Source organism: Scyliorhinus torazame, chromosome 31, assembly GCF_047496885.1.
Source record: "Scyliorhinus torazame isolate Kashiwa2021f chromosome 31, sScyTor2.1, whole genome shotgun sequence".
Lineage (NCBI taxonomy): Eukaryota > Metazoa > Chordata > Chondrichthyes > Carcharhiniformes > Scyliorhinidae > Scyliorhinus > Scyliorhinus torazame.
Window position 1 is genome coordinate 24,416,933 of NC_092737.1, and position 27,896 is coordinate 24,444,828.

The following is a 27,896-nucleotide window of genomic DNA, read 5'->3' on the forward strand; positions in this document are numbered from 1 at the left end:
TGGAGGTCCGCACCCACCTCCTACCGTTCGGGTTAGTTCACGTACCTCCAAACCCCAAAAGGGTGGATATACTCAGCAGGCCTGGGCAGCATCAGTGGAGAGAGGAACGGAGTTGAAGCTGCTTGTCGATGATCTTGGGTCAGAATGGGAAACAATTAGAGATATGACAAGTTTCAAACAAGTACAGAGGCGTGAAAGAGAGGAGAGAGAGAAAGGAGAGGAGGGAAGATGAAACTGTAACGTCTATGATGGAAGGAGGCAGGAGTGATTAAATGACATGAGGGAAGATCTTGCAAGGCCAAAGGGGGGTGGTAGAGGGGCAGTGGTTAGCAATGCTGCCTCACAGCTCCAGAGACCCGGGTTCGATTCCCGGCTTGGGTCACTGTCTGCGTGGGTTTCCTCCGGATGCTCCGGTTTCTTCCCACAGTCCAAAGAAGTGCAGGTTAGGTGGGCTTATTTGTTTTATGGGGATAGGGCGGGGGAGTACCTTGACTTAATCTGTGCATGCCCCCTTGACTCTTCTGAATGAACATGTCTCGGACGAGGCAAAGCAGCAATTCGCCAGAGGCAGAACATTCCTCGAACAGTATTGGTGTTCCTGTAGTTTCCCGACTCCAGAGTGAGGTAACTGAGAGTACAAAACCGAGATTCTATACACACCTCAGTGAGGCACGGTCAGAGGCGCCACCTTGTCAAGTGAAACATTGGTTGTACCTCTTGGGGAGGTGATGTAAACCGGTCCTGTGGCTGCTGTTTCACAGAAGAGTCGTTTTCTGATCGAATGTAATACCACAACTGACCTCCCCGTTGAAAGATAATTGGCGCCTTTCTTGACTTGTGTGACCTGATTGGCTTCCAGCAATCCCGACCTGCGCCGGATTGATCCAGGATGGGAAAGGGCAGAGAGCCTCCCGCTGATTGGCCCCCTTCGAGTACTCGGCACTGGTTCAATGGAGCGCAACAGAATTACAAGTAAGTGGGCTGATTTGAAGTGCTGCCTGAGATCCTCGATGTATTCCGGAACAAACTTTCAAGCTGATCAGCTTATCTCCTCACAATCAAATTTACAGAACTGCACGTTGATAATATTGGGTTTGTCGAGTACTTGAACTGAATGCCTCGGAATTGGAACCTATATTCTTAACGTTCGTATCACTCTGGGCCTTGTCTTTTCAGGCCTCAATCAGGCCATAGAAACATATAAAAATAGGAGCAGGAGGGAGGCCATTCAGCCCTTCGAGCCTGCTCCGCCATTCGTTATGGCCATGGCTGATCATCCGACTCAATAGCCAATCCCAGGGGCTGGTTTAGCACAGTGGGCTAAACAGCTGGCTTGTAATGCAGAAGGCCAGCAGCACGGTTCAATTCCCGTACGGCCTCCCCGAACAGGCGGCGGAATGTGGCGACTGGGGGCTTTTCACAGTAACTTATTTGAAGCTTACTTGTGACAATAAGCAATTTTTATTATTATTGTTATAATCCCCCCCCCCCCCCGTTTCCTTTGATCCCCTTCGCCCCCAATCTAACTGCGTCTTGAAAACATATAATATTTTGGCCTCAACTATTAGGGTAACGAATTCCACAGGCCCACCACTCTCGGGTGAAGAGATTTCTCCGCATCTCTGTCCTAAATGGTGCCAGACAACCATAGGCTGCTCTCCCTTTTGAGAGAGAACTGACTGCTGGTCATTCAACCCGAGGGGCACCACACCTCTGGCGAGGGGCACCACACCTCTGGCGAGGGGCACCACACCTCTGGCGAGGGGCACCACACCTCTGGCGAGGGGCACCACACCTCTGGCGAGGGGCACCACACCTCTGGCGAGGGGCACCACACCTCTGGCGAGGGGCACCACACCTCTGGCGGGGGGCACCACACCTCTGGCGAGGGGCACCACACCTCTGGCGAGGGGCACCACACCTCTGGCGAGGGGCACCACACCTCGGGCGAGGGGCAAGGTTGGGAAGGCTGGGGCCTTCACGGTTAACCTCAGCCGGTATACAGAGCCAACCCTCGTTGATGGCGGCACTCCGCTTCATCAACCGAGCTAACCGACCCCAACAGGCACGATGAGTGATGACGGTCCTTAGCCAATCTCAAAACCCGTTGGATGGAGTTTGTGCTGTTTTATGGATCGTGTAGACCCAAGTGAATTGGGATTGCTTTGGGAGGAGATAAGCTGAAGACTTCAAACAAAAATATCAAGGATGTTTAAAACTTAGAGGTTATCGCTTTAGAGTGTCAGACCTCAGTGACCTTATCTTGGTTCGGATTAGCTGCTGCTCTTCGTTTTGGCTTTCAGCAGCTACTAATTTGATGCCTTCATTTTCCCCACCCCCCCCCCAACCACAGCTTCCTCAAAGCCTGAAGGATCGCCGCTTCTCTCGCAGGATACAAGCCGGGGAAAGCCCGAGGAGATACGCACTACCTCGCGACCCGGCAGACCTGCAGTAAGTGTGAACGCTCCCTAATGTGGGAGGCTTAGAGAGTGCAGCAGTCGCTCTGTGACTGGGTGGGTGGGGCAGACACAACCTGAAGGACCTTGTGCCTCGGGCAAGAGCCGATAACATTTCCCTCCGGAATAAAGAGGCTGGGCTCGGTTCCAATTTGTCCACCTTCTGGCTTTTCTCAATTTTTGCCAACCCTGGACCGATATTTACGCAACCTTCATTTTTTTTTGCAGAGGGTGAAATAGCTTTTCCCTGTGAAGGAATCGTAGATTTTTGTTCATAAGAGGAAGTATCATTGCACTGTGGAGAATGCTTTGGCTCGGCGACTGTTGCAGGGGCTTTTGCAAGCGTTTGAAAATAACCAGACGAGATCCATTTGACATTCTTCTTTAATGGAAGGTCAAATTGTTCATTCTGCCCCCATCCTCTTTCATTGGGAACACTTCTCCATTCAAGGAGATTACTGCTTCAATTTGGCACTCCTTTTGGGGGAAAAAAAAAAGCCAAAGCCCTCTGATTTTGTAAAAATGACCCAGCTGGTGATGTCTGCTTGACACGTTCTCTGATTTCCGAGTCCCCGTAATAAAGCTTTTCATTTCTTTTTTTTGGGGGGGAGCGATCCCGTCATCAATGCTCCTTTATCGAGGCGGCAAAGAGGCCATGTGGGATATAAGTATTGGCTTAGATCGGTGAAGACAAGCAGCCTACTGCTGTATGGAAAATACTTTGTCTGACTTTGTAAGATTAAGCTTAGTCGTCGTCCCCCCACCTCCCGCCCTCGCGCGTGGGCTCACACACGCCTCCGCTGTTTTTATGCTTCAGCTTGGCACAGTCACTAATGTTGGTGCTGACATACGGCAGGAGGTGGTCGTCGGCAACCAGAATTGAGCACATTAGTTAAGCAGGCACTCCTGGGGCAGCCCTGATGGTGTTGTGCTTCATCACTCGGGATGTGATTCTTCAGCCGAGCCGTTGCCTCAGGCAGCCATCCCGGGACGGAAATCCGATCACCCACCATTCCACCCTCAACCAGTGCCGCCAGAGGGGTATACTGATCATTGATCTGGTTGGCGGGACCTTGCTGTGTACAGATGAGCAGCGGTTGGCCCATTTAAGAGCAATGATTTGCAGTTATTTGTCCAGTCTTCAAGGCAAATGAGCTGTCACCTAATCGTGGAGAAAGGTCCGACCGCCCGTTGCCCTTTTAAGAGTTGGGCGAGAATCAACAAGTCCTTGAACCTGTACACACACTCCACACGCCATGTGGTTTCCGACAGTGGAAGGGTGCATTTTAAACCATTTGTTTGGCCACTGTGAATGCCGCCGTAAAGATATCTGTCACTGACTGAGTTTAAGTGAGGGGAACAGCCTCTGTTTCTGTCCCGAGCGGGCCCAGCCCCACAGAGGCGTGAACAGACGCTGCGTCAGCAACCTGAATCAGACTGCCGGCCCAGCAAGTCGGAGAGGAAAAGTAACAATGGCGTTGGAAGATGCCCAGGCTTTTGGGGCAGAGAAAGGGAGAGAATTGCTCTGTAACTAACGGCCTTGGAAGCAGCAGTTCCGGAGGGTGTACCGATCTCCGCGCTGCCACCGCACCCTGCCGAGCGTGGCATTTATTGAAGTATGGCGGGTTCAAGTGAAATGATTGGGAACTGCCCCTTGTGCCACAAACCCGTCACTGTGATGGCAGGGCTGCCTTGCAAGGTGCTTGCTGAATGCCCCTTTTTGAAGTGCCTCATCACGGGCCGATACGCGAGGGCCATGATGTCAAGCATCATGATACAGTGCACCATTTGTCAGCAGATAAGTAGGTCTATTCTCCACCTGTGCAGTCGAGCATGAGCCTTCCGCTGAGTTGACTGACTGAAATTGAGCCTCGGGCCTACAGAGATCCCGTGCTCCGAGTCCTGTGGATTAATGGCTCCACCCGTGAGTCTTCCCTCTTCGTTTGTCTTTTCTTCAGAGTACTCGCAAAACTGCTCGCCTTAGGGAGGCTATGTCTTCTGCTTCCGCTCTATGTGTGCGATTTATAGACATGAGAGGCATTTATTCAGGAGCGGCCTGGGTCAGAGCCTCGAGGGGTTAAACATTTTTTTTTCAAGGCGACACTGCATTTGCATTCCCTCGAGAATTTAAGATCACGGGTGGCTGCGTCAAAGTGTTTATGACGATTAAAGGATCAGATGGAGTGAAAATGGGGGTGGGGATTGAATGAAAAAACAGTGTCGAGGGGCTGAATGGCCTCCCCCTTATTTCTGTCAACATACACAAATGACGGATATGAAAAGACCAGTTTGTTCACTCCAGCCTGTATTGATGTCTTTAAGCAACATGGGAAACATTCTCATGATGTGGGCAGGCATGTTGTGCACACTGGCCCTCAAAGCGCGCTCATACGTGTGTGTATATGTGAGCCCTGCTCAATAACCTGACGCCCGAGTCAGGCTAATCCACAGTATCTTCAACGATGCACCAGCAGGAGATTCGACGGTGACCCCTGCAGTGTAGACCTGCCACCGCATGGTGCAAATCATCCATCCCACTGCTCCACATAACCCAGCACCGCATGGTGCAAATCATCCATCCCACTGCTCCACATAACCCAGCAAGCCTGTGCTCTGAAGAAACAGACATAGAAAGTAGAAGCAGGAGGAGGCCCTTTGAGCCTGCTCCGCCGTTCATTATGATCATGGGTGATCATCAAGTTCAATACCCTGATCCCGCCTTCCCCCCCATATCCCTTGATCCCTTTAGCCCCAAGAGCTGAATCTAAGTCTAAGAGCCAGAGGATCTTGGCCTGTCCAGCAGTGCAAAACATAGCTGAATGCTGTTAAACTGTGCGATTTTCACTCTTAATAATCTGGAGATACTGACCGCGCACACTTCCAGTTCTTTTGATGCTGTGTAATATTGGTGATCTTTTGCACACCTTTTACAGCTTTCGCTCTCTACACTTTGGCTCCCAGCCTTTGTTCACAAAGGCATTGTGATGTCTTCTAGTGCCGTGATTAACGCCCTGTGCTATAGACTCGCCTGCCAAGAATAAAAAAACAAAACTGGAAGGCACTGGATATAGACAGCCGGAAGCGGAATTAGAAAGTTTTAGCGTGCTTCGATGAAGGATCCTAAGGCCTTAATTGTCCCAGATACTGGGCGGGCCGCCCCCGCATTTCCAGCACTTTCTCGTGTTTCGCCGATCTCCAGACCCTGGAGTTTATTAACTGCAGGCCAAGCCCAGTTGAATGATCTTGTTTAATGAGCACTCAGTGTGTCTGTGAGTAATGTTTGAGCAGGTGGTGATGGGAGACATTACTCAACTCTCCCTGTCCACAAATCTGGACTAGGTCAGGAAGTGGAATCCTGGCTGATAATTCCCTTTCTCCCCCCAACATGTCTTGACAAATGATGTCCCACGCTGTCTGAGATGGGGAACTCACTCGGGACGTCCCTAGTTTGTGTGGCTAAGTTACTCATCATTCTCGCCAGTGGCGGGAAACTTGCACCACAGCAGATACAGCTGAGCACAGTATTTTAGCACTCGTCCCATTACCAGGCTACGCCCGCCCCTCTGCACTTGCAGACGTCCTTTTTACCCCCCCCCCCCCCAAAAAAAACCTTCGCTTTTTCCTTTTAATCAAATTCTCACAGGTGAATTGCTCCGAGAATGAGTTTGTTCAAAGCTGGCATTTGTAAAGGCAGCCCTGGCGATGCCATCACCTGCCAACTCTCCCTCCCTTCCAACCCTGTGGAGCAGCATCTGGCACGCTCTGTACCTGGCCAAACTCTGAGGTGTTCAGTCTCGAGCAGTTTCACTTAATTAAATCAATGCTTTCAGTCTGCTTTCCTAATGAAGTGGCGGCGTGGAATTAAAACCAGCAGTGCCAATCTCTCAGTTGACGTAGAAAGAACCCATTGAGACATCCTGGAACTATGAATTTGACTTTTAATTCTCCCCTGAAACTGACCTGCCCTTCTCTTTGTTTTGCACGTGTGACTTTGAGAATGTTATGGCTGCAATATTGTATTTGAATTAACTTCACGTGATCTCTATTTGCTTTTAAATAACTTGTCACCTTCTGCCTTCTTGCCTCCCAAAATGTGCAAACCCTCAGAGCTATAAGAGAGCAATAGGTGAGGTTAGTGTCATTCTGTATTATGCTGTGAGCTTGTTTTGTCCTCGGAGATTTGTGTACGTTGGATTATGTTCGTCCCACGTTGAGCCTGACTTGACTTCCAGCTTTGCACGTGGGTTGAAACCTCTTCACCTGCACAGAATGACCACACCAGGGGCTGTTTAGCACAGGGCTAAAGAGCTGGCTTTTAAAGCAGACCAAGGCAGGCCAGCAGCACGGTTCAATTCCTGTACCAGCCTCCCCGAACTGGCGCTGGAATGTGGCGACTAGGGGCTTTTCACGGTAACTTCATTTGACGCCTACTCGTGACAATAAGCGATTTTCATTTCTTTTCATTTTCAATGGGGTTAAATTAGCTCAGGGTGAGGGTGGAAGAGACCCGGGAGCTCCGCTCGGTGTGTCTGGTCAATGCGAGGAAGCGACGAGGGAAACCAAGATGGGCAGATATTGGTTGGGGGAAAAAGATTAAACTCTCCAGTTCTCTGGCCAGACCGCAACTTGAATGCCGCGTCCACTTCTGATCTCAGTGACGCAGGGGGACCTCCTGAGCATTGGAGGCAGTGCCGGGAAAGGCCTCACACGTGATCACGTAGTGTCAAAGATCTGGGTTGAGAGGCAGCGTGACAGGAATTGAACCAAAAGCTCTTTGAAAGAGATGTCCAATTAGCCACACTCCCCTGCACTTAAACCCAATTATGGATCCAAAAACAGTGGGAAATGTGGGCCTTTCGAAAGGAGCTAGCTAAAAGATGGCCTTCCAGGGCAGACGGGAATGGTTCGCGAATGGGAAAAGGCATTTCGAGGATACTGAAATCAAATCGAGAGTATGAGGAGGACAGATAGGTTCATTGACACGCGGAAATTCTTCCTGAACACGATCGATCAGTATGCTGAATGCACAGATCGAGCAGTGGGGGCATGTATTCCTGGATTTCAGATCAAGTTGGATACTGCATGGGGGATCCTTTTGGGTGGAAGTTTGTGAACATTGAATCCGTTCACATTGGAATAAGTAACTGTGCATAGCTACTAGGTGGGGGCAAAGAAACAATCAGATGGGCGATGTTTCCACGCAACAATGCTCTTGGCATTGGAATATTTCTTGTCATTTTGACTAATGGTTCTCAATCGTGAAAATATAATTTCTGCATTAAACTTAGTTTTGAGTTATTCTGTTGGCAATTGATGGAAATTGCACAGTTGTGGGGTTTTTTGGCTTGGGCTTATTCACAGCAACAAACGCTCCATTTTAAAATGTGTGTAAACTTGTCTTGGTTTGTGGGAAGAACGGGCTCACTTATCGCCGTTGCGTTTTGCGTGGGATTTGCTGTTTCAACTGCCAAATCGTAAGAGTTTGATGTGTTTCTAAAGGATATGCTGAACTTGGCAAAAGAGACCCGGACAGATGAGCTGCCCAAACCACCAGTTAAAGTGATGGACTACTCTTCCTCGAGTGAAGATTCTGGCAGCAGTGATGATGAAGAGGAGGAAGGAGAGAATGACCACCAAGACGAGAATCTGTCGAGCTCTGATGGTTCCCGGTCAGGGTAGGTAGTTCATGTTGTCCGAACCAAAGTGGCTCTCTCATCCCTTTAGTACCGTCGAGTTTGCTGGAACAGTAATAGGGCAATAAGTGTGCTTGGAAGCGAGCGTTGGGTGTGAATTCAGTGAATAACCTACGTTCGGCTTTCATTATCCAGCCCAAATCTGTTTTTCTCCTCCCAGGCATAAAGGTCCATTTGGTCCATCCATTGTCCCAGTTAAGTAGCCATTCTTCCTATGCAAGCATGGTCAGGCGTATCCCATCCCAGGGACAACATGTACGTTTACTAGCACATGATGGGGAGTTATAGAGTCAGTATTTAATCGCACAAAAAGAGGCCCTTCACAAGAATGATCCCTGGAATGAAGAGCTTGTTACATAAGGAACGGTTGAGGACTCTGGGTCTGTAGTCGTTGGAGTTCAGAAGGATGAGGAGGGATCTTATTGAAACTTACAGGCCAGCGAGGCCTGGGTAGAGTGGACCTGGAGAGAATGTTTCCACTTGTAGGAGAAACTAGAACCAGAGGACACAGCCTCGGGCTGAAGGGGCGATCCTTTAAAATAGAGATGAGGAGGAATTTCTTCCAGAGGGTGGTGAATCTGTGGAACTCTTTGCCAAATTTTTGTGGAGGCCAAAACACTTGAGTGTCTTTAGATAGGTTCTTGATTAATAAGCGGATCAGGGGTTATGGGGAGAAGGCAGGTGAATGGGGATGAGAAACATATCAGCCATGATTGAATGGGCGGAGCAGACTCGATGGGCCGAATGGGCTAATTCTGCTCCCATGTCTTATGGTCTTGTGTATATGCCAGCCACCAAGCATCAATCAATTCTAATCCAGTTTCCCAGCACTTATCTGGAAGTTGTCTTGGTTTGTGGGAAGAATAGTCCGTAGCCTTGTAAGCTGTGGCGTTTCAAGTGCTCATCTGACTTCTTCTCAAATGTGAGGGCTCCATCTCTTTCAAACAGTGAGTTCAGATTCCCCACCACCCCATGGCGTACAGGTAAGGTCACTGGGCCAGTAATCCAGAGGCCCAGGCTAATGCTGCGGGGACATGTCTTCATCTCCCACCACGGCAGCCGGTGGAATTTATACTTAATTTAATAAATTCAATAAATAAAAAAATAAAAAAATCTGGACTATGAAGCTCGTCTCCCTAACTGTTACCGTGAAACAATCATCAATTTTCGTGAATACCCACCTGGCTCACTCAAGCCGTTCACACTCAACTGCCCTTCGAAGGCAATTGCCAGCCCTTTGAAAGAATAAACTGTACAGTGGAGATCAGTAGACGTGCCTGAAGCCAGAGATTGTCCCCTGATCGATGAGCACCCTATCTTTGTAAAAATGGCTGCTCCTTTACTGCAGTTGGGTTCCGTACCTGGAAAGCAGCGGTGAAGATAAATCAGTGACCCCAAAGCTACTGAAAGGAAGTTGCACCCTCGTTGATTCACTCTTGTTTTGGGCTTTGTTCTTTAGGCCGAGCCGTAACAAGGACGGTGACACGGACAGCATAAACACAATGGTGGTGCACGACGATGACGAGCCTTCCGCGGTCGAACCATCCGCCAATTCCTACGGAGACGGGACAATGATCGTACAGAGGGTAGGTTTGAGGTGCGCTGCGCGGTGCGTTTCGGCCACAAGTTGGAGATCCGGAAATTGTGCGTAGCGCCGGGGCGGATGCAACTCCCAAGCGCGTGCAGCCGTGTCGCGATGAGAATGATCTCTCTTTGCCATCCCTGCCACAATACATTTCTGATGTCTGGACCTGAGGTGCTAGAAGGGACGGAGCAGACGGAATCCTCCCCCGCTCGCTCTCTAACGTCTCCATCCTATAGAGCGGGCTGAGGTGGTGCTCTGGTACCTGGCTGCCAGCTTTCTGGCAGGAAATCAGGGGGAAACGGGAATTCCTGAGCCAGCCCTTCAGAATGTTTCGAAGTGGGGAGATATTGGAAATGTGGCAGTGCAGTTATTTAAAAAGTTACCTGCCTACAGGGGCACATTCTGCCATCCTGTGTCTTAAGTTGGAAACCTGCCTCGATTGAGGCATGGGTCAGGGAAGGTTCGCCAACCAACTGCTCCATTAAGCGACATTCCATACTAGAAGTGTGTGAACACTGAAGAAGAGGACACAGTGAGGAAAATGAATAATCTGTCTTGTCACAAGAAGGCTCACATTAATACTGCAGTGAAGTTACTGGGAAAAGCCCCTCGTCGCCACACTCCGGGGCCTGTTCGGGTACACAGAGGGAGAATTCAGAATGTCCGATTCACCCAACAGCACGTCTTTCGGGCTTGTGGGAGGAAACCGGAGCACCCGGAGGAAACCCACGCAGACACGGGGAGAATGTGTCGACTCCGCACAGACAGTGACCCAAGCCGGGAATCGACCCCGGGACCCTGGTGCTGTGACGCTACAGTGCTAACCACTTTAAAACCCATGACCTTGAGGTGAAAGTGTTTGACCTGAGCTGACATCTGATACCGATTGGGATAACATACCATTGGACCCTGTATCACATCACCTCTACTCCAGTACTTGTTGGGCTTTGTTATTTTGTCTGAACGTCCCTTATTTCCAATGGATTATGAATCAAGGATCTCTCCATCTAAATTATAATCCTATATAATACATAGAACATGAAGGTGCTTCATGCAAATGGCCCATAACTTCAGTGGAGCTGCAAGTCGGACTGCGACTACACTCCTGCTTGGAAAGGAAGCACTCCATCCTCGTCCAATCGTCTGCCTCAGGGCGGGCGAGTATGAGGCAGCAGATTTCCGCGGGCCCTCCCGTCGAGGGAGGCTGAGTCAGAGGCGAGGAAGACATGTCCTCTTTTTTTTTTAATATAACAGCACTAGCACGGGGGCGGGGGGGAGGGGTTTGGCGTTGAGCATTTGCCCTAGACTCCTGCCGCTCACCGAGCCCACCCCTGACACGCTGCTCAGTAATGTTGAGGAACGCCCCCACCCTCACCCTGGAGAGTCTCTGCAGCCTCCCATTGGCCCGGACGCCACTGCCCGATCGGCATGCACATGATGATTGGGCAGTGATAAGAAATCTTTGTTTTTTTATTTGGAAATCTATGTGCATGATATATTCGAACATTTTCTGGCTTATTCAACTTAACCATTCTGCTGACATCCATAATCGAATGAGCCTTGCATTGGCGATTTTGCCGGGTAGAATTGCTCTGTTGCACACCTGTGCCAGCTGTCTCCTCTTTTGCAATACGCCTTCCTCTGCTCGTGTCGTCAGCCGCACGTAGTTCCGTTTCCTCCAGGTTATTTCTCAGTTTGATGTTTAAATGGGCGGCATAGTACCACAGTTGGCCCGGCTTGGGTCACTGTCTGTGCGGGGTCTGCACGTTCTCCCCGTGTCTGCGTGGGTTTCCTCCGGGTGCTCCGGTGTCCTCCCACAGGTCCCGAAAGACGTGCTTGTTGGGTGAATTGGATTCTGTCTTTGCCAACTCCAGGACATCCTCTCTTTCTGACACTACAATGTCCTCCCTCATTAGTACTGCCGCACCACCCTATCTTTTCTGAACATTTTCTATCTTGTGTAATAAGCAGCTGGACCTCACTGTTTCTTTGTCACACCTCATTCCCATATTTATGCTTGCAGCTCACCAACCTTATTTACCATACTTTTTGCATTCACATGCATGCACCTTTGTGTTCGTCCCTGCTTAGTCTGCTCCTGTCAAATCTGCCGACATTTTCTTCTCAAGTCCAACACATTCACTCCTTCGTGCACCTTATTCTTCTTTTTCTACTTCCCTGGGCACCTGCAGCTTTAAGGTTGAACCCTCCCTAACCACAGTAGTGAACCTCCCCATGAATACATTGATTCCGGCCCCGTCGAGGTGCAAGCGGAATAGAGAGAGAGCGGCTTTTAAAGAGCTTCTTCTGGATAATGGGCTGACTGTGGGTGGCCAGTTTCAGTGCTGTGGACCCTGGTGTAAATGCGTAATTAGGCAATTTTGATCACCCTGTCTCTGAATGTGCTGAACAGTTTAATGAAAAAGAAAACTGGAATAACTTCCTTGATTTCTAATTTTGTGGAGCAAACGCCACCTTGTGTCGTTAACCCCCGGGTCACTGTCCGTGTGGAGTTTGCACATTCTCCCCGTGTCTGCGTGGGCCTCATCCACACAACCCATAGATGTGCAGGCTTGGTCACGCCAAATTAATTGGGGAGAAAAAGGATTGGGTACATTTAATTATTTTTTAAAAACCTTGTGCAGTTAACCAACCCTATTGATGCCAATCTTTGAGAAGGGGCAGTGAAGGGTGTTTTTTTAATTTGTTCATGGGAGGTGGGCGTCGCAGGCTGTGCCAACATTTATTGCCCATCCCTAATTGCCCTCGAGGGGGCAGTTAAGAGTCAACCACGTTGCTGTGGGTCTGGAGTCACATGTAGGCCAGACCGGGTAAGGACGGAAGATTTCCTTCCCTAAAGGACATTAGTGAATCAGGTTTTTACAACAATCGACAATCGTTTTCATAGTCATCTCTTAATTCCAGATATTTTATTCAGTTCAAATTCCGTCACCTGCAGTGGATTCGAACCCGAGTTCCCAGATCATTACCCTGGATTTCTGGATTATTAGTCCAGCGACAATACCACTATGCCTCTGCTCCCGGCCTCCTCAAATGGTGAGCAAGCTGCCGAGCAGAGCCAAGTGCTGTCGAGCAGTGCCGAGGGAAATAAACCCCACAGCCAGCACTGTGCTGATTCAAGTTCATTCTACAATGTCTGCACTGTATGGTCTTCAGGTGAAGTGGGAGTGAGAGGGTGGAATAATTCGATCACATTTCAGTCCCTGAAGCCTGTCTGTGATCCGACGTTGCCACGATAAGCTTCTACGCCTGTCTCGATCATGGAAAGTGTTCATCAATTTGATATCGCCCTCCATGACGGGGAAGTGTAATTAAAGTGTGACAACTTTAAATTGTTTTCCATTATAAATGTGGCTATCTACAACGTCTCCCGGGCAATTAGGGATGGACAGGAAATGTTGCCATGCCAACTATGCCCACCTCCCATGAGCGAATAACAAAAAAGAAAATTGTTAAGGGATTCGTGATTGACCAAAATTAAATTGAGGGGTAGCAGTGGAATTGCCCACTCTTTGCATTCATGATGTAAGTGGCTTCGTCCTCAGTCTATTCCTGCAAAACAATCAACTGTGGTTACTGCAAATCATTTTTAACTCGACACTTTTTTCCCCCCACACTTAATTATTTTAGCAATTGGAATAAAGTCGCCACAGTCCCAGGTGACGATCGGCTGCTTTTCCCCTTTGAGGGGGGGAGAGCTGACTGGTGGTGATTTAAAAAATAAAATAAAATGTAGTGTACCCAATTGATTTTTTCCCAATTCATGGGGAATGTAGCGTGGCCAATTCACCTAAACTGCACATCTTTGGGTTGTGGGGGCGAAACTCACGCAAACACGGGGCGAATGTGCAAACTCCACACAGACAGTGACCCAGAGCCGGGATTGAACCTGGGACCTCGGCGCCGTGAGGTTGCAGCGCTAACCACTACGCCACCGTGCTGGCCCGACAGGTGGTGATTTAACCTGACGGTCACCACACCTCAGGCAAGGGGATTGAGAAGGCGAGGGGAAGGGGGTCCTTCGTGAATAACCTCAGCCGGTACGGGGAATTGAACCCGTGCTGCTGGCCTCGCTCGGCATCACAAACCAGCCGCCTAGCCCACTGAGCTAAACCGAAGTAGGCAAATGTGGTGGAAAGAAATGTAAAATGTTGCTTCCTTACACTTTGTTGGGGAATGATTATCATGCAACATTTTGCTCAAAATGACTGGTTTACGTCAAGGAGTAGTAGTTGCAAGAGCTGTGTCTGACGCGTAGTTTTTGTCTCTTTTTTTTTCCCCGCAGACGCCCGAGGAGGAACGGGGAGTCCATCTTCCGGACAGCAATGGTTTCACAAGTCACGTTAACCTGCCCGATTTGGTACGGCAGAGTCATTCCCCGACCGATCCCAAAGGACCTAACTCTCAGCAAGACGATAGTACAGCCGAGGTGAGCAACACTGCAGTCTGACTTTGGCCCACACCGTGTTCCGTGTACAGATCTGAGAATATCAGAGCCTCTTTGTGGCCTGTGCAAATGTATTCTGCTGGAACGCGCACCATCTGCGCGCATGTGACCTTCCTCTCCTTCTCCTTCTCTCTTGTCCTTTCCCGAACTCTTCTTGGAGGAAGTCCTGCAGCCTTCAGTAACCCTCCCTCACACCTTGATTAGTGGCGGGTGGATGCCAGTGGCCGGTTCGTTGGTGGTGCATTCCCTGACGATGGGCTGTGCTGGCAAAGCCACATTGACTGCCTTGTCCCCCTCGTTGCCTTCCTGAAACGATCGATTATAGCTGAGGGGCTCACTGGGCTGCTTCCGATGGAATTGATCACATGGAGGCCTCAAAGCCTGTTTCCTGCGCCTCCGAGCGGAAAAAGTTGACGGGGTGATTACCATGGAGTTTTGATTATTGAGTAAATGAGGGAGGTACTGTTTGCAGTCACGAGAGGGTTGGTCCAAAGCACAGACTATATGTGATTTGCAAAAGCATCAGAGAGAGACTGACTAGAAATGTCTTTCTGCTGCAAGTTCTTACGAGCTGAAATAGGCCCCCTGAAAAGGCAGTGGGAGCAGATTCAATCAGAATTTGCAAGAGAGGTTTGGTGTGCTTGGTGTGGAAATAATTGTACGCTCTATCAAAGAGCTAGGATCAGAACAGTGGGCCAAATGGCTTCCTTCTGTGCTCTATGATTCTGTGGTCTGCACACCCGCAAAGGTCACAGAAACAAACTCCTAATAGTTCAGAGGTGGTGAGACGAACGTCTCAACAATGCCCCGCTGCTCACTAACTCAACACAGACTGGAGATGGGGCCTGGTAGTTTCCTGTTTGACTCCGGGAAAGCAGCGGACTGCACAGTAAAGGAGCCATGCGGGCTTCTGCAAACATTGCCGAACCTGGAAGCCGTTTTTTTTTTTTTTTTTTCTGGAATAAGGGCCAGGATTAAATCAGCTGCTGCTTATTCCGCACTCTCCTGAACCGCGAGGACGGAACACATCCGAATTGGAGAAATGTAATTCATTTTGAGTGTCGCGACAATGATGCTTCATTCTCTGGAGCTCGACGTTCGAGGGAAGATTGTGAACCCACAATGAAATGAAAATCGCTTATTGTCACGAGTAGGCTTCAATGAAGTTACTGTGAAAAGCCCCTAGTCGCCACATTCCGCCGCCTGTTCGGGGAGGCTGGTACGGGAATTGTACCGTGCTGCTGGCCTGCCTTGGACTGCTTTAAAAGCCAGCGATTTAGCCCTGTGCTAAACCAACCGGTGGCTCAAAGTGTCGCTGCGCCATGTTCATGTCCCAGTACTGCAAAACCACTTTCTGTAACCAGCACTAAAGTATAGGGAAAAGCATCAAATGGTCACGTGCCCTCGATTGGAAGCACTGCTTGTCTCTCTCGCTCTCTCTCTGCCATCCATCTGTTGCCCTACATTTACGCAGTGATACCTTCTCTTGGATCAGCTGCTTCCCTTGCTGAGTTGTCTAGTGCACAAAAGGCTTATTTGGTGCAATGGCGGACGGTGGATTTAATCTCCGGAACGTTCTGGGAGTGACGGCCTTCCGAGTCGAGGGCTGATGATTATGTCTGTTCCAGAGATCAGAACCAGTGACCCGAAGAGAAGTTTTAGCCCGGAGCTAACACTCTGGGCTAAAATATTTTGTGGGCTTTTATCTGGCGCCCGACTCGGGGGATCAGTCCAACCTCTCCTCCAGTCGTCCCCAAGGAAACAGCTGCCACCTTTCTTGCCATTGGATTTTATTTGAACTTTGACTCCGCGCTTCGAAAGCAGGGGATGTGTTTCATGCACAGGATCAGGAGAAGTGTGGATTTGCATAGTGACCTTGTGGAGCGTGGCTCATTCGCACTCGCGTTAACAATGCTCAATAAATAAAGAGACCATTTCACCCCTCAAGCGTATTCTGCTATTCGATGCAATCATGGCAGATTTGCGTCTGAATTCCCATTTACTTACCCCATATCCCTTCATACTGCAGTTAATGATAAACTCAGATTTGCAATACCTAGTATTAATTTCATTTTGTGGAAAATTTGCAAACTTCTTCAACCCTTCTAAGCAGCATGGTAGCACAGTGGTTAGCACAGTTGCTTCACAGCTCCAGGGCCCCAGGTTCAATTCCCGGCTTCGGTAGCTGTCTGTGCAGAGTCTGCACGTTCTTCCCCCCCCCCCCCCCCCCCCCCCCCGTGTCTGCGTGGGTTTCCTCCGGGTGCTCCGGTTTCCTCCCACAAGTCCCGAAAGACGTACTGTTAGATAATTTGGAGATTCTGAATTCTCCCTCCGTGTACCCGAACAGGCGCCGGAATGTGACGACTCGGGGCTTTTCACAGTAACTTCATTGCAGTACCGGCCTCCCCGAACAGGAGCCGGAATGTGGCGACTCGGGGATTTTCACAGTAACTTCATTGCAGTGTTAATGTAAGCCTTGTGTCATAATGTAATACTTGTGGCAGTAAAGATTATAATTATTAAGCGCAAAAGTGATTCCTAACTTCGCCTGAAACGCCGGCCTATTAATTAGGCTGCTACCACCCCCTCCCCCAACCCCCATGCAAATTTCTCCAATCACGAAAATAGTTTCCATTAATCCTGCCAGTTACCCCTCGCTGAGGCACAATAAACAGTTGTGATTTTGTATGTACCTTAACCTTTTTAAAAACTTGTATTGATTTCTGTTGTTCTTTCACGGGATGGGATGTCTCTGGCTGGGCCCCGCAAGTATTACCCATTCCTAATTGCCCCTTGAGGTGGTGATGAGCCGCCTCATTGAGCCCGCTGCAGTCCGTGTGGTGTAGGCACACCCACAGTGCTGTTAGGGAGGGAGTTCCAGGATTTTGCCCCAGCGACAGTGAAGGAACGGCCGACATATTTCCCAGTCGGGTTGGTGAGTGACTCGGAGGGGATCTTGCAGAGGGGGTGGGGCTCCCCATGTGTCTGTAGTGTAAAGATAGGGCCATCGCCGGGAGCATTTTTCAAATGGTGGTTCGGATATATTATCCGAAGTTGTTGCAGTTGTCCTACCCTGAGAAAGAGCAGGTGAGTGGGACAGAGATTTAGCACCGACATGCTGGGCTGAATAACCTCCTGTGTTGTTCAGGGGCACGGTAACACAGTGGTTAGCACTGCTGCCTCACAGCGCCAGGGACCCGGGTTCACTTCCGGACTCAGGTGACTGTCTGTGTGGAGTCTGCACGTTCTCCCCGTGTCTGCGTGGGTTTCCTCCGGGAGCTCCGGTTTCCTCCCACAGTCTAGAGATGTGCTGGTTAGGTGGATTGGCTGTTCTAAATTCCCCCTTAGTGTCCAAAAGATTAGACTGGGTTAGGGAATAGGGCGTGGGCCTGGGTAGGGTGCTCTTTCAAGGGGCTGGTGCTGACTAGGTGGGCCGAATGGCCTCCACTGTAGGGGTTCTATGATTCTGCGATCCTGTGATTCGAATGCTACTGTAGCCAGTTTGGGACAACTATGTGCCTTGTCATTGCAGTTTCAATCAAGAGGCCTTGTGAAGTCGCCTGGCAAATCCTCTTTTACCACCTTTGTTGATCTTGGAATGTACCAGATGGACGCTGGCGGGGAAACGATACAGATTAGTGGTGAGTACTGAGACACCACAACTGAACTGAAGCTGGCGTTTCCCATCCCGGAGGATATTGGAGCTGCACGGTCTCCTGCCGCTGCTCGTACTTTGCCTTCACGAATAATCTCTGCACTCTGTCGAAATGTCTCAATTCTCACATTCAGCCCTGTTTGATACAGTGAAATGTTGTGAAGTGATTCACAGGAAGGTCATCACAAAACATTTGACACCAAGTCACATGAGATATCAGGACCAGTGACCAGATGCATGGTCAAAGAGAAAGGTTTGAAGGCGTATCTTGTAGGAGGGCGGGTTGGGGAGGAGGGAGAGGTGGAGATTGGGAAGGGAATTTCAGAGCTTAGGCTTCTGAAGACCTGACCACCAGGGCAAAGGACGCTGGGGGATGTGTAAGCAGCCCAAATTGGAAGAGCACAGGTGCGCCAGAGTGTTGTCAGGCTGGTGGGGGCCAATGTTAGGGAGGTGCCGAGTGGTAGAGAGATTTGAAAATGAAGTGACAAGTGAATTTCAAAATTGCAGGTGTTGATGGATTTGCTGCGTTGCGGAAGGGTAATGGATAAGCAGAGGTGCCTTTGGCATTGCACAGTTGTTTAGCACTGCTGCCTCACGGTGCCAGGGACCGGGGTTCATATCCGGCCTCAGGTCACTGTCTGTGCAGAGTCTGCACGTTCTCCCCGTGTCTGCGTGGGTTTCCTCCGGGTGCTCCGGTTTCCTCCCACAGTCCAAAGATGTGCAGGTTCGGAAGATTGGCCGTGATAATTTCCTCCTTAGTGTCCAAAGGAGTGCAGGTTAGGTGGGGTTACGGGGAGAGGGCCTAGGTAGGGTGCTCTTTCAGCATGCTGGTGCAGACTCGATGGGCCAAATGGCTTCCTTCTGCACTGTAGGCAGTTCTGTGCACTTTACCATAGAATCCCTACAGTGCAGAGGAGGCCTTTCGGCCCATCGAGTCTACACCCACCCTCCGAATGTGCACTCTACCTGGGTGCATTCCTCCACCCACCCCGCTCTCTCCACATAACCCCACCTAACCTACACATCCCTGGACACGAATCTTATTATTTTGTTAGACATTTTTGGTAAGGTTGTGTTTGAGATAAAAGTTTCCAAGCATGATGAATTCCACCAGTGAGCTGATTGATCAATTCCTGCCACTGTCAGAATGGGAAGAGGGAAGCAATGCTTGTTAATTCTCTGCTCACACATCTGTCTCGGTGACGATCTGCTGCCTCGCTGCTGCTACTGCTCCCAAACCTCTGTCAGTGCAGAGTACAGGAATGGATCAGCGAGCTGAGCAGGTGGCTTGGTCCGGGTCCCATCTGTAAATTCCGTGGTTAACCGGCCAGCCACTAATGCCCAGTCACTGAGCACTGACTGGTAGGGAGCTGGGGTAGGCCTCGGGTGACAGCTCGTGTCTGGACATTGAGCAGTCATTTTCTCTAAAGGCCATAATGCTCAGTCGACATCTCGAGCCTCGAATCCTTTCGTACTGAAGGACTGAAACAGTGTTTCTGTCAGATCTTTGTTCAAACTCCCATCTGATAGTCAGTCAGTAGAATACGTTTGTCTCATTGGAAATTGGATTGGATTTGTTCATCGTCACATGTACCGAGGTACGGTGAAAAGTATTGAGAGACATACATAATAGGGCAAACATTAAATACACAATGTAAATACATAGACACAGGCATCGGGAGACGCATACAGGAGTGCAGGACTGCTCAGTGGAGAAGATGTGTGAAGAGATGAGGTCAGGCCATAAGAGGGTCGTTTAGGAGTCTGGTAACAGCGGGGAAGAAGCTGTTTTTGAATCATTTCGCTCAAGTGCCTGAGTTAGACCTCTTGTCACGTTTGTAAACTGTTCAAAAGCAGCTTCTTCCCCGCTGTTACCAGACTCCTAAACAACCCTCTTATGGACTGGCCTGATTAATACTACACTCCTGTATGCTTCACCTGATGCCAGTGTCTATGTATTTACATTGTGTACCCCGTGTTGCCCTATTATGTATTTGTTAAAAATTTAATGGAATGAAAATCGCTTATTGGCACAAGTAGGCTTCAAATGAAGTTACTGTGAAACGCCCCTAGTCGCCACATTCCGGCGCCTGTTCGGGGAGGCTGATACGGGAATCTTCTCAATGATCTGTTTGAGCTGCTCGCATAAAAATACATTTCACTGTACCTCGGTACACGTGACAATAAACAAATCCAAAGAGACACTAATCTTTTTAAAAAATAAATTTAGAGTACCCAATTCTTTTTTTTCGCAATTAAAGGGCAATTTAGCGTGGTCAATCCATCTACCCGGCACATCTTTTGGGTTGTGGGGGCGAAAGCCATGCAGACACGGGGAGAATTTGTAAACTCCACACGGACAGTGACCCTGGACCGGGATCGAACCTGGGACCTTGGCGCCGTGAAGCAGCAGCGCTAACCACTGCGCCACTGTGCTGCCCCAAAGAGACACTGTGAAATGAAATGAAAATCGCTTATTGTCACAAGTAGGCTTCAAATGAAGTTACTGTGAAAAGCCCCTAGTCGCCACATTCCGGCGCCTGTTCGGGGAGGCTGGTACGGGAATTCAACCGTGCTGCTGGCCTGCCTTGGTCTGCTTTCAAAGCCAGCAATTTAGCCCTGTGCTAAACAGCCCCAGGACTATTCTGATATAGATAAGATTAAAGGGGGTGGCGGTGATTGATCTTTCAATGAAGTGATCACTCATTGTTCCCAAATGCTGCAGCCTTTGAGAGACTGACTCCCTGTCGCCTGCTCGCTTTGCCTCATTCCTGCCCTACCCCACTCTCCCTGTGGCGGGCGCTAAAACTGGCGCTGCTCAAAGTTGCTCATTCAGTCCCACATAATGATGACCTTATCCTGCGGTAGGAACGGTACTTTAATCTGCAGTGGATTACTGGTGAGTAACAGTGGAAATGAACTCAGGAAGCCAGCACATATTGCACACTAATCGCAACACCATGAGTTTTGATGAGTTTCTGATGTGGTTCTCGGAGTAATTCAGATTCTTGTGTTCCTTCCCTTGTAAACTGTGCCCGTCTAATGTTGATCCAGTGCATGTTGTGGTTGATGCAGCATAATTAATACCAGATTCATCGGGAAGCCTGATAGCTCAGTTAGTCATAGCTTAGAATCATGGAGCGTTACAGTGGAAAGATGACCATATATGGTCATCTAGTCAATGTTGGTGATTATGTTGGGGGGGGGGATTTGAGGCAAGCGTGGGTCCTCTTCCATGCGAGTAAGAGAGGCGTTCAAATGAAGGAATTCAAATTTCTTGTGCTCCAGGCAGCCCCAGCTAATGTCTTGTACATGGGTGACCTTGCTTGCAGTTTTATGCAAGAATACTTTTTCTGTCCAATTTCCTCCTCCACCTTTGGGCACGATTCTCCCAAAAGGCAACAAAGTGGCCCAACGAGCACGTGTCGCCCGACCCCCGCAGTGTTGAGAAACACGTGGCTATTCAATGCGACTCGCGGTGTATAAGGGGCCTGACCGGGGAACGCGGGGCCGAGGCCCCACACAGCCCTGTTGTGTACAGTGGGGAGCTCTGCTGCCCAGTGTGGCGAGAGATTGGTGGCGCCCCGATCTCCGAGGCCCCCCCCCCCCCCCAAGCGAACCCTGATTCCACCCCCCTGGCCCGAAATCACTATGGACAGGTCCCCGGCCCCCTCCCACCTCCCCCAACACCCACGCCGGGTAGCCCCGGCCCGATTGAGCATGTGCAAAAAATGCCAGCTTGGCACCTTGGCAGTGCCGACCTGTCACCCTGGCAGTGCCCATGTGAGCTGGCAATGCCACCTGGGCACTTTGGCAGTGCTAGACTGGCATCCACGTGGCACTGCCAGGGTGCCCGGCTAGCACGCCCAGGGTGCCCACATGCCACTCCCTGGGTGCCTGGATGCTACTGACAGGGTGCCCAGATGGCACCAGCAGTGTTCGGGCACCACCCTGCCCAAAGGGCATGCAGCTCCGATCCCCTGGGGGACCCCCACGGGTGCCGTTCTGTCTGGCGGGTACCAGTGCTGAACGGAATTCGCCAGATGTCTCTGAGGAGAAGGGAATGAATCCCAAAGCCTCGGCTACCGAGGGAATCTGCACATTAGAACCAGGCAGCTAGTCTCACTTTAATGTGCAGATTTGCCAAAAAGGTATTCCGCCCACAATAGGCCAGATTTACATCGCACAGCCTCGCGAGAACGTGTTGCGAGCCGGGTAGATCCCGGGAGCGGGGTCTCCAGGCTTTTATCGGCCGCGCTGCGCCGCGGCGAGCTGACGTTTAGCCGCAGGATTGAGCCCATTGACTCTTGTTGAGGCAAAGGTGATGCCTGAAAATCTCCTCACTTGCGGGTTCCTGGTCCCACTGTCCCCAAGTGGCGCTTGGCGTGTAACCAGTCTGGTGAACACTGCCTTTCTCCAGTTCCTCTCCAGTGGGCAGCAGGAAGGGTCATTGACGGGGTCCTAATTCCTCTCTTTGGAGAATGTCAATCTAGTGCAGGCCAGGAAGGCGGGGGCGGAGGAATTCGGGCAGGATGGGGATTAGCTACGTTCATTCTACAATTGGCCGCGATGGTTGACTGGCATTTTGTTTCCTGCTCCTAGGTTTAAGCATCAGTGAGGTGAGCCGTTTAAACCAGCTGAAATACGAGGACAGGAAGTGCTCAGTGGTGAACGTGAATCCAGCCAACACACGCCCGCACAGCGATACGCCAGAAATCCGCAAATACAAGAAGCGTTTTAATTCTGAAATACTCTGTGCTGCCCTGTGGGGTCAGTATCCAAAATATTATTTGTTTAATGTGCCTTTTGGCATTGTGCTGGGCTCCACTTGCAGTCGGTCCCTTACGCCGCAGAAGTTGTCCATTTCCAATGATTCCTGCAGATACGTCAACTTAAGATGTAATGGAGAAGGCGCAGTGTTACAACAAGATAGTAAATAGTGCTGAGAACTTTAATCCAGAAATGACTTCAAGCTGGGACAAGGAGCGAAATTCTCCGGAAACGGCGCGATGTCCGCCGACTGGCGCCCAAAACGGCGCAAATCAGTCGGGCATCGCGCCGCCCCAAAGGTGCGGAATGCTCCGCATCTTTGGGGGCTGAGCCCCAACCTTAAGGGGCTAGGTCGGCGCCGGACGAATTTCCGCCCCGCCAACTGGCGGAAGAGGCCTTTGGTGCCCCGCCAGCTGGCGCGGAAATGACATCTCCGGGCGGCGCATGCGCGGGAGCGTCAGCGGCCGCTGACGGCATTCCCGCGCATGCGCAGTGGAGGGGAGTCTCTTCTGCCTCCGCCATGGTGGAGACCGTGGTGGAGGCGGAAGGGAAAGAGTGCCCCCACGGCACAGGCCCGCCCGCGGATCGGTGGGCCGCGATTGCGGGCCAGGCCACCGTGGGGGCACCCCCCCCCCCCCCCGGGGCCAGATTGCCCCGCGCCCCCCCCCCCCCCCCCCCCCCCAGGACCCCGGAGCCCGCCCACGCCGCCTTGTCCCGCCGGTAAGGTAGGTGGTTTAATTTACGCCGGCGGGACAGGCATTTTAGCGGCGGGACTTCGGCCCATGCAGGCCGGAGAATCGCGCGGGGGGGGGGGGGCCCGCCAACCGGCGCGGCGCGATTCCCGCCCCCGCCGAATCTCCGGTGCCGGAGACTTCGGCAACCGGCGGGGGCGGGATTCACGCCAGCCCCCGGCGATTCTCCGACCCGGCGGGGGGGGTCGGAGAATCTCGCCCAAGGAGTCAAAGACTTCCAAAGAAGTCATTGGACTCGATAATAATTTTGTTCCTCTCTCCGCTGATGGCCAGATCGGCTGAAGCACTTTTTGTTTTAATTTCTCATTCCCAGCATCCGCAGTATTTTGCTTTTGTGCAAGTAGACACTGGTTTAACTGGGGTAGGAGATGACTGACAGAGGAAGGGCCCTCCTGACGGTGATTCATATATAGAGATGCTCTTCCAAATAGAAGAGTGGAGCTGAAAACCCTGGAATCAATTCAGAAACAAAATACTGGAGGGATTTAAGGGGATTTGCGTGGAGCCTGAAGCACAGAATGCGGCCCAGCAGCAGTCCCATGCCACTGCTTCATGGCAGACTCCTCCCACCCGATTATCAAATCTGTACGGGTGATGGACGAAGATTGGCTGATTCACTCACTTCAGCCTGAAACATCTTCCAATTTGGTGATGACTTGTGTAATTCAGCCCTTGGTAATGAGCATCACTCCCGGGATTGAGGGAGGGCTGCTGATTCTCCAGCTGGTTTCTGCTCTCGTGTGTTGATGAGTTTAATTACATTCAGATTTAGTGTCTGATGGGTTAGGTCGCCTTGTAAAGTGATGTTCCCATTGCAATGTGAGCTTGCGCCAGGTTTCACTGTGATTTCCAAACCTTGATTCAATTTGCTCAGCAATGTGAAGCCTCTTTCCCTTCTGCAGTCTGGTGCAATAATGGTGTCGCAGCTGTTGCTCCTATACCTGTGTGACTTGGACGGCAGTCTGTGTCGCACGGTGGCACAGTGGTTAGCACCGCCGCCTCACAGCACCAGGGTCCCAGGTTCGATTCCGGCTTGGGTCACTGTCTGTGCGGAGTCTGCACGTTCTCCCCCGTGTCTGCGTGGGTTCCCTCCGGGTGCTCCGGTTTCCTCCCACTGTCCAAAGATGTGCAGGTTAGGCGGGGAGTGAGCCTAGGTAGGGCGCTTTTTTCGAGGGTCGGTGCAGACTCGATGGGCCGAATGGCCTCCTCGTGCACTGTTGGGATTCTATTCTTCTAAAGATCGCCCTGCTGTATGATCATCTGAGCAGGGCATCGAGGCAGGAGGGGGACTGAGTCAAGAGTCGCCTATTGAAAGCCGGGGAAAGCACGGCAGCAAAAGAGTTGGCATTGCGAGGCATGATTTAGAGGAGAGTTCCAGTACAAACGCTGGAAGAGCTGGAGTTAGCCTACGATGGGTTTTGCTAAGTTCGGTTTGAAAGATGTGCCCCACCTGATGGTTACAAGCAATATTCCTCGCCTATTTATTTTAAATTAAAAATAAAATGACGCAGGTCCCTCCCAGTCAAACTACGACCCCCTCCCATCCACCATGTGTCAGATTTCCAGCACGGAGCATCTTGCAGGGGCAGACTCGACAGGCATTATCACAGGATTACTGGAGACGAGGTGGACCATTTTTCACATTCCAATATCCAGTTATTTCTTAAACCATTCCAAGAATTCCAGCCATGCATTTCAATGGCGCCTTCCACACCCTCAGGAACGCGTCGAGGCACATTCCAGCCCGCGAAGTACGCTTGAGGGCTGGTCATTGCTGTGATGTAGTCAGCCCGTCCACAGCGAGGGCCCACCGGCAGCGATGTGATCACAGCCAGCCAGATCTTTCTTCTTGTGAGCTGGTTGAGGGTCAATTCTTTACCAGGTCCCTGGGGAGAGCTCCCTGCACCTCTTCTTTAGAATGGCACCAAGGGAATGTTTTACCTCCCCCCTGAGAGGGGGGGTGGGGGGGGGGGGTGGGGGGGTGCAGGGCCCCGGGTTAAAGACTTGCCCACAACTCGCCCTCCTGCACTGCCTTAGTTCCTGCACCAGGAGGCGAGGCTCAGAACGTGTGCTCCATTTCCCACCATGCCTGGAAAATTTTGTTGCTTGCTTTTAAAATGGAAATCACTCAACCGCACTGTTAGTTAAAGGTTTCTACCTACCGCCCTCCTCCGCTCCAGCTGAACATCACAGTGTCTTTGTACAGATACACTGGGCCAATGAAGCTAGGGACCATGATGCAGGTGCAGCAATACTCTGCGGGGTGCTTATTACATTTAGGGATTGCTTTAATTGCTCAGTGCATTGTGCTGAGCTGATGAATGCCCCATTTCTTTCGGTTTTAACACCTCGCGTGCTGCAATTAACTGCAGTGGGCTGAACGACGTATGGAGACGTGCTGAGGACTTAATGCAGGCAAGGGAATTGAGGCAAGCTGGGGCGACGTGTGGCGCAGTGGTTAGCTGCTAACTATTGGAGAGTGAGCGATCTCCGTGGAAAGCTCCGTGCAGTCAGAGCCTTAATGCCTTGCCCCTCCCTGATCCACAGCAGAGATCGCCATCTGCATCCACCTCCCATCGCGTTGGCCCAATGGCAGTGGCTGCTCGCCATTCTGCTTGTGGGCGAGCAAACAACAACAACGAAGAACAAAGAAATGTACAGCACAGGAACAGGCCCTTCGGCCCTCCAAGCCCGTGCCGACCATGCTGCCCGACTAAACTACAATCTTCTACACTTCCTGGGTCCGTATCCCTCTAGGGCAGCACGGTAGCATTGTGGATAGCACAATTGCTTCACAGCTCCAGGGTCCCAGGTTCGATTCCGGCTTGGGTCACTGTCTGTGCGGAGTCTGCACATCCTCCCCGTGTGTGCGTGAGTTTCCTCCGAGTGCTCCGGTTTCCTCCCACAGTCCAAAGATGTGCCGGTTAGGTGGATTGGCCATGATAAATTGCCCTTCGTGTCCAAAATTGCCCTTAGTGTTGGGTGGGGTTACTGGGTTATGGGGATAGGGTGGAGGTGTGGACCTTGGGTAGGGTGCTCTTTCCAAGAGCCGCTGCAGACTCGATGGGTCGAATGGCCTCCTTCTGCACTGTAAATTGTATGAACTATTCCCATCCTATTCATGTATTTGTCAAGATGCCCCTTAAATGTCACTATTGTCCCTGCTTCCACCACCTCCTCCGGTAGCGAGTTCCAGGCACCCACTACCCTCTGCGTAAAAAAACTTGCCTCGTACATCTACTCTAAACCTTGCCCCTCTCATTTAAACCTATGCGCCCTAGTAATTGACCCCTCTACCCCGGGGAAAAGCCTCTGACTATCCACTCTGTCTATGCCCCTCATAATTTTGTAGACCTCAACCTCCTTCGTTCCAGTGAGAACAAACCGAGTTTATTCAACCACTCCTCATAGCTAATGCCCTCCATACCAGGCAGCATTCTGGTAAATCTCTTCATAGATCATAGAATTTACAGTGCAAAAGGAGGCCATTCGGCCCATCGAGTCTGCACCGGCTCTTGGAAAGAGCACCCTACCCAAGGTCAACACCGCCACACTATCCCCATAACCCAGTAACCCCACCCAACACTAAGGGCAATTTTGGACACTAAGGGCAATTTAGCATGGCCAATCCACCTAACCTGCATGTCTTTGGACTGTGGGAGGAAACCGGAGCACCCGGAGGAAACCCACGCACACACGGGGAGGATGTGCAGACTCCGCACAGACAGTGACCCAAGCTGGAATCGAACCTGGGACCCTGGAGCTGTGAAGCAATTGTGCTATCCACAAGGCTACCGTGCTGCCCATTTCTGCCCTCTTCTGCACCCTCTCTAAAGCCTCCACATCCTTCTGGTAGTGTGGCGACCAGAATTGAACACTATACTCCAAGTGTGGCCTAACTAAGGTTCTATACAGCTGCAACATGACTTGCCAATTCTTATACTCAATGCCCCAGCCAATGAAGGCAAGCATGCCGTGTGCCTTCTTGACTACCTTCTCCACCTGTGTTGCCCCTTTCAGTGACCTGTGTACCTGTACTCCTAGATCTCTTTGACTTTCAATACTCTTGAGGGTTCTACCATTCACTGTATATTCCCTACCTGCATTAGACCTTCCAAAATGCATTACCTCACATTTGTCCGGATTAAACTCCATCTGCCATCTCTCCGCCCAAGTCTCCAAACAATCTAAATCCTGCTGTATCCTCCGACAGTCCTCATCGCTATCCGCAATTCCACCAACCTTTGTGTCTTCTGCAAACTTACTAATCAGACCAGTTACATTTTCCTCCAAATCATTTATATATACTACAAAGAGCAAAGGTCCCAGCACTGATCCCTGTGGAACACCACTGGTCACAGACCTCCAATTATAAAAGCATCCCTCCATTGCTACTCTCTGCCTTCTATGACCTAGCCATGACGAGCAGTCCCAGGAATTGGAAAAGAGAGATTACGCATGCTTGCTGGAAACTGCAGAACCCGGCATGTTGGAAACGCTCAGCCTCTGAAGGACAA

At 50.7% G+C, this 27,896-nt stretch overlaps 1 protein-coding gene across 5 annotated transcripts in view; it reads left to right on the forward strand.

Annotated features, from left to right (window-relative positions):
• Positions 1-27,896, forward strand: part of LOC140404762 (misshapen-like kinase 1) — a 420,620-nt gene that overhangs the window by 348,141 nt on the left and 44,583 nt on the right. For 3 of the 5 annotated variants that reach the window (XM_072493477.1, XM_072493481.1, XM_072493479.1), the window contains 8 exons: positions 860-972; positions 2,354-2,451; positions 6,564-6,587; positions 7,956-8,131; positions 9,609-9,735; positions 14,041-14,184; positions 17,735-17,843; positions 22,460-22,627. In XM_072493477.1, the coding sequence (XP_072349578.1) occupies positions 860-972; positions 2,354-2,451; positions 6,564-6,587; positions 7,956-8,131; positions 9,609-9,735; positions 14,041-14,184; positions 17,735-17,843; positions 22,460-22,627 (959 nt within the window). The remainder of the gene's footprint in view (positions 1-859; positions 973-2,353; positions 2,452-6,563; positions 6,588-7,955; positions 8,132-9,608; positions 9,736-14,040; positions 14,185-17,734; positions 17,844-22,459; positions 22,628-27,896) is intronic. The other 2 variants (XM_072493478.1, XM_072493480.1) reach the window with 1 other exon arrangement.